The 9,654-nt window shown below is 47.9% G+C and overlaps 1 protein-coding gene across 1 annotated transcript in view; it reads right to left on the bottom strand.

The window, feature by feature from the left end:
- The window catches only part of TBCE (tubulin folding cofactor E), a 28,974-nt gene that overhangs the window by 12,006 nt on the left and 7,314 nt on the right, over window positions 1–9,654 (bottom strand). The window contains exons 3-7 of the mRNA XM_008589982.1: window positions 8,195–8,283; window positions 4,174–4,273; window positions 2,609–2,711; window positions 1,106–1,182; window positions 180–275 (exon numbers count right to left, since the gene is read on the bottom strand). Coding sequence (XP_008588204.1) covers window positions 180–275; window positions 1,106–1,182; window positions 2,609–2,711; window positions 4,174–4,273; window positions 8,195–8,283 — 465 coding nt within the window. The remainder of the gene's footprint in view (window positions 1–179; window positions 276–1,105; window positions 1,183–2,608; window positions 2,712–4,173; window positions 4,274–8,194; window positions 8,284–9,654) is intronic.

The raw sequence follows: 9,654 nt of genomic DNA, 5'->3' as shown, positions 1-9,654 counted from the left end.
TCCGTTGCCGGTCACGAAAAAAGACAAAAAGGAAAAAAAAAAAAAAATTCATGGAAAGATTCATATTATCTTTTACTTCCATCTTTTCCACGAACTTTTTGAAGTACCCTCACATAATGCATACAAACATTCATGCGCTACAAAGTACAACTATAGTATGAATTTTAGGAGAAAATTACCTGGGCAGATATGCTATCAGGAACAGCTGATTTTCATCAATTAGTTTATTAGAGGAAAGATCTAATAACTTGACCGTCTGTAGGACATCAGTTGGCCTGTATATAAAATAAAATTTTTTCAACATAAATTAATCTTTTAATTGATTTCAAAGATACAGCCTTAAAATACACTGGTGTGACAGAGGGCTGGGGGTGGGAGGCAAGTGGATATGAGTATAAAGGGGCAAACTGAGGGACCCTCGTGGTGATGGAAAAGTGCCTGACCCTCGGTGTCAGAATCCTGCTGGCGAAATTGCACCAAAGTTCTGCAACTTGTTATGAGTGGGGGAAACTGGGAACGGGTACGGGTGATCTCTGTGTATTATTTCTTCTAACTGCATTATCTCAAAATGAAAAGTTTAATTTAAAAATGCCTGCATTTGCCTGTATAATAAATGAAACCAATCTGTACAATAAAACTTTATTAACTTGAATCCTCTGAGAATTTGTTATAAATTTTCCCACGCTTAAGTTTTTACGTAGTAATTTAGTGATATTAACAAAGGAGGGAAGTAAAGCGAGGACACATTCACTTAAGCAACAAGCTTTTACATATAATAGATAATGCTAATTAAAAATGCATTACTTATTCCTTTCAGCATATCCTCCAGAACTTTCATTTAGAAACAGCAAATGAAATATATTTATGCAAAACTGACAAAATTCATGTCTTCACAAATGAATTCCAGACTTCACTCTGATGAGTTTCCCTCAGTTAAAACCCATCAGTGAAGTTTTAGGTGACATTCCAGTTTGTGAAGCCCATGAATAATAGGTATTTTTTAAATTCTTATTTACAAATCCTTCCAAAAAAATAACATTAGATATAATCAAGACATTTATTCAAAATGACTGAACTGTGACAGGTGGCAGCAAGCCCTAGTTACCTTTCTGAAATGGAAATATTGTTAGACTCCAGGTGGAGCTCCTCGAGGACTGGCCAGCCAGCAGCACAGCGGAGCACCTGGCAGGGAACGCAGGTCAGGGTTAAGTGGCCTCTATTAGCCGTTTCTTCCCATGTGTTACTATAATGTCCACAGGAATCCAGTTTAGTTACTGTTTCAGGAATAAAGTGCCTCGGGGTCACCTCCTAAAGACTGTATCAGGCCCGGAAGGGTGGTGATCAAACACTGAAGGGCCGTGTTTTGATGCCACAGGAGCACGTGCCGTTACCCAGCAAGGTACGTGTCGCTGTGTGGCTTCAGCTGAGGCAGTCACAAAATGGAACTGGAGGTGCTGACGGGACACCTCTTACTCTTTGATGGAGTTTGCTAACCAAAGGCAGGAGACCGGCCTCAGTTGTAGATGCTGATCCAGGTTTGTAAAGAATTTACTAATCAGACAAAACTTCTCAGCAGTTATCCCTAAATTCTCATTTGAACTTCACTGCCCTACCCCCTGAATGTCTACGTGTCCTTCTGTCCTCAGGCTGGATCCACACCTGGGGTGGGGGAGAACCTTACAATGAAGGAGCTCTAGGAAAGGGTTCCATGGCACAGCACATGAGGTACACAAGCTAAAGGCCTTGTCCCTCACCAAGCTGCCTCTGCGCATGTCACAGGGGAGCAACAAGCCAGCAAGCCTTGTATGTGCCCGGTTTGAAAGTGCAATTATGCTGGGCGTGTGAAGTCAATAACCCCCTGACGAAACAGTACAGCTTGGGTACCCCTTATCTGAAATGCTTGGGAGCAGAAGTGTATTGGATGTCAGATTTTTTTTTTTAGATTTTGGAATATTTGCAGAATACATACCAATTAAGCATCCCTACTCTGAAAATCCAAAATCTGAAATGCTCCAATGAGCATTTCCTTTGAGCATCTTGCTGGTGCTCAAAAAGTTTCGGATTCTGGATTTTCGGATTAGGGATTCTCAACCTGTAGTGCCAGATATAAGTTCCCAGAGCTGCTATGCCAAGGACCCATGTGTCCACTTTTAAGCCCAGTTGTATACAATGAACAGTGGATTCTAGGACCTGAACTTCAAACGAGAAAAGGCTGTGAGAAACTTTCTGATGCTTGGTTTTTGCCCTAAAAAAAACCAAAAAAAACTTGCAGGAAAACTCAGTGAGCTAAAATCTCAGTACTGACAGCTAACGCTGTGACTTTTAAAAGCTCAGCACATATTTACTGCCTGCCACTACAGAGTGCCACTGTTTATAAAGACACCAGAACAAATCGAAATGGGCTGAGAGAGAATATGCATTCCTAGATATAAAATTCTACTTCACTAAAATGATTTTCTTAACCCCTTCCTGTGAGGCAGTTTAAAGAATCCTATCATTTGCGTAACAGGATGACTAAAACCAGACCACAGTTGTCCTTTAATTGTCAATTAAACCAAACTTTTTAAATTGCTTATTACTGTGTAATTAACCAAAGAAATATGATTACCTCAGCCCATGTTATTCCTGTTCGATTAAGGACTAAAACCTTCAGTGCAGAAAACGTTCCCGGCGCAGATGGTGAAACTGAGGGAAATTTTAGTTTATTTTCACTGCGTAGAAAAAGAAGATACAATGTACTTACTGCTACAGAGTAGACCCAACTGAATCAGTCACTGAAAGCAACAATTTGGGATTTAATCTGAGGGGTTTGGCTTATTTTAAACTTAAAATGAAATTCTATTAAAAACAGAGAATCACGACTACTTAATTTTTAATATTTACAACATACAACTTTTTCGTATGTGACGTGCAGAGATGTTTCCAGAGGGTTATGGCAGCCGCGTGAACCTTAGGCTCATGGTTGGCTGCCAGATTCACAAAGCGCAGCTCTGGACCGGCCCGTGGCTCACTCGGGAGAGTGCGGTGCTGATAACGCCGAGGCCCCGGGTTCAGATCCCATATAGGGATGGCCGGTTTGCTCACTGGCTGAGCGTGGTGCTGACAACACCAAGTCAAGGGTTAAGATCCCCTTACCAGTCATCTTTTAAAAAAAAACAAACGCGGCTCTGGACAACGCAGAGTGAAGCGCGTTCTCAAGAGTCTTCCTGACATGCTGGAATAGGGCTAGGACTTTGCTTCTGTAAACACAGTCTGCCCTTTTGCTATAAGGGTGGGTGAAATAAATCACTGCCTGTTAAGGTCTCTCTAGAGGGCCTAATCTCAGAAAAGACTCAACCAGGACAGTCACTTTGAAAGATGAAAGCATGAAACATCGGCCCACATTTCCAGAGGAGACGCCATGTGCCACCAGCCATATGCTCTATCCAGGAGCACAACGGGTGCAGGCCTGACTCCCTGCTGTTCTCTACCTGCCCTGGCCAGGTACGACTCATCTGCACACGTAACATTGGTTCAAGTATGAAAGCGGAAGCCTGGCTGAGCCCTTGGAAATGTAGGGTCTGAGATTAAAACTAATCAAATATTCAGGAAGGCCTAGAAAACTGTGACATTAGTAAAACAGGGAGATTAGTGGAAAATCCTTTTCAAAAGTGAATAAACTCCAGGGTTCACTCCCTGTACTGGCAGCCACAAAAAGAAAAACAAGAAACAGTATCCCTATGAAATTACTCATTCCTACAGCAATTAAATGCTAGAAGCTTCCAAATACATGAGCATTTTAAATAATATCACCTCCCCTCTCCTACTCCCCAGTTCAATATCGCCTCCCCCAACGTCCCATCTTCCGTGGTCAGGCTTCCAAGAAACCTGAAGACCTTCCTAACCCTAACCCTAGCTCATCCCCACCCTGATTAAAAGTAAAGCACGTCCCTTGTTAGTAAATCCCCTACTGTGACCATCCGAAATGAAAGACCATAATAACCAATGCACCCTTAATGCATACGTTAATCCTGGGTAGACCCAGGAAACCCAAACCTGCCTGCCTTGAAACGTGGCGCAGGTGGCAGCCTTCGCTGCATACACGCCCCCCGCCGCAGGCCCCAGGCGCCAGGAGGGACGGAGGAGAGACGGGGGCTCCCCGGTTGTGGCACTAGACACCCCGAGGCTTCGTACCTGAGGTTCAGCACTTCCAGGTGCTTGAGCTGATCGGCAATGCGTATCACTTCGTCCCATGATGACAACAGGTTTTTTGACAAATCTAACTCCTTAATATCTAAAAGCACAAGTTAAGAAACAGTAATTTCCAAAGATTCAGAAAAGATGTAAAAGTAGTTGATCTCTTCATTCTGGAGCGCGACATCCTGAGCTTTTTACTGGCTTGAAGCTTTTCCATGAGCACATAACACTTTTGTCTTTTTAATTACCCAACTGCTCATTCGGAAACTAGAAAGTTCGCTGTCAGGTACAGTGAATGTGAGACAAACGTCTCCAGTCAGGTGAGAAGCAAATGTCGCACGCTGCACCGCTCTAGGGTCTTCCAACACAGAAACAACGCGGACGGTAACTGCCACTTCGCAAGCACCTGTGCGGCCCACGCCCCCCTCCATGTGCCTTTGCCAAGCCACAAATAAACGCGCAAGAAAACGGTGGTAGCCTGGACAAATGTTCTAGAGGGCTAAGAACAACGCGGGGATTCAGAGGGTCCCCGTGGCCTGGAAGCGATCAGTACGACACCACTGCCCACTGCAGGGGTCCAGACAATGGCCAACAGCAGCACGGGGAGAACAAGGCCCTTGCTAGTGAGGGTGGGCAGGGGCATGAGGAAGGGGCACAGCTTCAGACGCCCCAGTGGAGACCGGAAAAGCCTGGGGCGGGCGGGGACAGCTGGAGGACTGCCTCGCGCTCTGACCCAGTGTGTCTGCAAACTATTCAGTTCGTGCCTCCATTCTGCCAGCATTACTGAGGGCCAGGGCCACAGCGGTGACCAAAGTCTCAGCTGGGCGAGACAGGGACAGGCCAGTGCCCACACAGTGCTAGACTAACAGAGCAGGTGTGGGGAGAGGGGCTGGGGATGTCATACGTGGCTATCGGTGGGAGCACCTGCTCTAGCAAGGCGGTGTCTGAGCACAGAACTGAAGGAAGTGAGGGCCATCTGGGAGATGAGCAGAGGCCCTGAGGTCAGAATGGAGTCAGCCGATGACAGGGACGGCCAGCTCCAGGGTGCAGCAGGGGCTGGAGAGGTGCTCACAAAGGCGCTGGGGCCACTGCGAAGTCTCTGCTAGTCTCTGCGTGACACGGGAGCTACTGGAGGGTTTGGAGCAGCACGCTGGAGTCACTGCTGCTGGGAACATAAGACGTCTACTCAGGAGGCTTGGACCAAACTGGGGCCCCAGAGGGGATGGGAGATGTCACATGGGGCATCCTAATCTGAAAGCACAGCTGACAGGATCTGCCGATGGGTTTGGATGTGGGATGTGAGGAAAGGAGAGTCGGGGACGTTTGCAAGGTCTGTGCCTGTGCAACTGGAACTGTCGTTTACTGAGAGGGGAAAGTACAGGATGAACAGGTCTGAGGGTCTTAGTTTGGGACATGCTAAATTTGAGATGATGTTAGACTTCCAGACAGAGATGCCACACAAGCAGCTGAGAGACAAGTGTGGGAGGTGGAGGTCGTGCAGGAGTGCCAGGTACGCCCCAGAAGGTCTCAGTGACATGTGTGCAAGGCCTGAGGCTCGGGGCACTGCCAACACCCTGTGCTCGGAGAGGGACCTGCAAGAGACGGAGGAGCGACCAGAGAGGGAAAAGAGCAGAGATCCACCCACCCACAGCCACTGCCAGCAGTCAGAGAGGTGTGCAACCTGGAGCAAATTAACAAGTGCAATTCGACCCAAGTCCACTTCCATCCAAACTCCATTTTACTACAGCCCATAGGGCAACAGGGAGAAGCTAAACACAGAAAATACAGAGAAAGATTTTTTTTTGTCCTCTTTGAGACCGTCCGCACTGCACTCAGCCAGTGAGCACACCGGTCATCCCTATATAGGATCCGAACCTGTGGCGGGAGCGCTGCTGCACTCCCAGCGCCGCACTCTCCCGAGTGCGCCACGGGTTTGGCCTCACGGAGAAAGATTTTAACAAAACTACTGGTGTCGCTCCGCAGGACTGACTGGAAAGGAGCCGCTCTTAGATGGGAAGGACTCAGGAGGCTCTGCAGGTAGACCAGGAGGGGCAGTGAAGGCACAGAAAGGGGCAACCCTGACCCACAATGGCCCATGCCAGTCATACCAGCCACGCCCGCCGGCTGCCTGGCTTATCACAGCTGGCGATGGCATTTACATTTTTTAAAGTTTGACTTTTAAATGGTAATCTACGTACCTACATAACGTCCTCGATGTTGCCTGCTGGCCCACAGGTCTAAAGTACTTGCTGTCTGGCCCTCTATGGAAGAGCTTGCTGCCCCCGGGCCTAAAGAAGACTTGAGAAGCACACAGGGCGCAGGTGGTGTGTAGAAAACAAGGCCAAGACACCGGGGCAAAGGGATCCCCCCCACACACACACCGAGGACGAGGCACCCAGCAGCGCAAGGCTTCAACGCCCCAGGTGCTGCTGGCACAGTGAGGCAACGAGGCAAAGCCAGCTTCTCCCAGCAGTCGGGCTTTCTGCACAAGGACAGTAACAGCCACCCAGAAACGTGGCATCCAACAGAAGGCAGAGTTGCAGGTGCAGGCGCCCAGGGTGCCAGGCACAGCGAACCTGTCCCAGTGCCCGGGCTGCCGCTCTGACCAGAGCACACCTGCTGCTGGCTCCCAGGGCAGGGTCGCATCCACACGGGAGCTGCTCCTGCAGCTGCTGCCCCATGCTCTTGGCAGCTGCTGTCCACCTTGCTCAGGCCACTGCGCTGGGGGCTCTCCTTGCCTCACAGTCCACGTCCACCAGTCCGGCTAACTCCAGCCAGGGGCTGGCTAGAAAGCCTTAACGCCCCAACTCTCCTCTCATCACACTCCCCAGTGTGTGAGCTGAGTTCTGTCTTCCTCGTCTGCACAGAGTACAGAGACCATCTACCCCCTGCGACCAGCCCTGAGCACAGTCGTGGCGTGGCACACATGCTCATGCCCAGAGCTGAAGGCGCCGGGGCCATGGCCCTCACTTCAAGGCCACAGCCTCTGTCCCGCTCACAGCCAGCCGGTGGCACCCTCCTGCCTCCCACCATCAGGTCTCCAGCACCCCCTCAGCCTTGGTCCCACTCAACTGATCGACCTCAAAGGCAGTGACCCCAAGGGATGACTGGGTTACTCGATGCTTCAGCTTCCAGCAGGAGCTCAGTCAGAAACCACGAGACACTCATGGCTGCATCTGCAACACCGACCATGGCTTACTTAGACCATGCAACCCCGTTTCTCCACATCTTGGGGACCCGTTCCCCAGGAAGGGGCCGTATAAATGAGCATGACACTGGTCCTCCTGTTCACGGCCGACCATTCCCATCAACCAAACAGCCTTGAACTACCCAATTCCCAATCTTCTGCAATCATTCCGGAGTAGTTCAGGCAAACTACAGGATGCCCCAGAAACTTCTGTGGCATTTTGCTCCTTACCAAATTCCTCTCCACTTCTCCTTCCGTTCCCCCAGCTCCAGCTGCCTCCCCCAGCTCCAGCTGCCTCACCACGTGAGGTCAACGAGGGGGTCAATGAGGGGGCTGCTCCGGGCAGATGACTGATGCTCCAGCAGCCCTGGGTCCCAGCAGTCCCCCAGGCTGTTCCCAGGCTGACTGATGGAGGCACAGGGGCTGGGGAGCTCTGCTCTGAACTCCAGCACCACATCGTCGGGGCATTTTGCTAAGGAGAGCCACTTCATGTGGCATCTTTTCAGTCAGATGAAAGTAATCACAAACTACTATGTTTTGCATAAATTACTACATAGAGATAAGGCAGACTTAAAGAACTGGGAAAAGTCCTTTTAATGTTAGAAAAAGTCTATTTGATTTGCGTTGGTGATTTTTTAACATACATCCTACATTTTTAGTCGTGGGCATAAGCAAAATATGGCAAAGCTGGGCACAGACTGCCCCAAGCAAAACCGAGGTGTGGTTAGGAAGAGTCGGGGGGAATGGGTGCTCGGTGGGCAACCAGCAGTGTCTAGCATGAGAACCAAGTCCCAAGTCAGCTCCAGGGATGCGCTATCAGTGAAAGGATACTGGGACACGCTCTGGCAATTGCTCCTCTGTCACCAGCACAATTTACCGCACAGCTCCTCAGAGAGACTTCTTCCAACTGGCACAGCTGACTGCATGAAAAACACAGAGTTCACGTATACACGTAAGCATGCACACTAGCCACTGGCCCTTCAAAAATGTAAAAAGCATTTCAGACATATAAAAAGGTACTAAAAATAATATGTAAATACCAGTACCCACCAAATTAAGAAATAACGCATTCCAAAAAAAGAAAAAGAAAAAACAAAGCATTACAAACGTTACGAATATTACTGAAACCCTTTACGTTCCTCTCCACAACCCAGTCCTCTCCTCCCTGACTCCCCAGGGGTAAATTTACACTATGCTTGATGCTTATTTAACCTTAAGCATTTCTTAATACTTTTACTATATACATCCGTATCCCTAAACAACTATAGCTTTTTTGTATATTATAAAACATGATATAAATGATATTCGACTATTTAGGGCCTCCTGCAACTTACCTTTTCTTTTCCTTAACAGTATATTACTCAGCAGTGAGATTTAGCCGTATTGACACACTGAGTTCCAGTGTTGTACTATATGAACAGGCCACAAGTAATTTATTTGCTCTTCTGTTGACATTCAGTTTGTCCCGAGCAGTGCTAAAGCACACACTATTGAACCTCCTTGCACCCCCATGCCAGCGTGTCTCTAGGGATCCACCCTAGAGGGCGCAAACAGCTTCAGCTTGACTATTCTCAGCAGCCACTTTTTATGTATAGAGAATCTGTGTTNTTACCTTTTCTTTTCCTTAACAGTATATTACTCAGCAGTGAGATTTAGCCGTATTGACACATTGAGTTCCAGTGTTGTACTATATGAACAGGCCACAAGTAATTTATTTGCTCTTCTGTTGACATTCAGTTTGTCCCGAGCAATGCTAAAGCACACACTATTGAACCTCCTTCCACCCCCATGCCAGCGTGTCTCTAGGGATCCACCCTAGAGGGTGCAAACAGCTTCAGCTTGACTATTCTCAGCAGCCACTTTTTATGTATAGAGAATCTGTGTTTTCTATTCATTAAGAGAATCTACAAGTCATATACCTAAGAACACAGAATCTGGAGCCAGACCACCTGGGTTCAAATCCCAGTTCCACCACCCCCTTTGGCTTTGGGCAAATTAATTAGCTTCTCTGTGCCTCAGACTTCACATCTTTAAAATGCTATGGTATATACCCAAGTTCATCGCAGCATTGTTGACAATAGCCAAAAGGTGGAAACAACCCAAGTGTCCATCAACGGATGAATGGATAAACAAGATTGATTTAATAAATTAAAATAAAATAAGAAATAAAAAAATAATAAGAAATATCCTTCATATAGGAGGCACCTAGAATAGGCAAATTCACAGAGACAGAAAGTAGAATGGTGGGGGCCGGCCCGGTGGCGCACTGGATAGTGCGCCGCTTGGGAAGC

The sequence above is a fragment of the Galeopterus variegatus genome, unplaced genomic scaffold (assembly GCF_000696425.1).
Source record: "Galeopterus variegatus unplaced genomic scaffold, G_variegatus-3.0.2 Scaffold5788, whole genome shotgun sequence".
NCBI lineage: Eukaryota > Metazoa > Chordata > Mammalia > Dermoptera > Cynocephalidae > Galeopterus > Galeopterus variegatus.
This window is presented reverse-complemented; position numbering and strand designations above follow the sequence as displayed.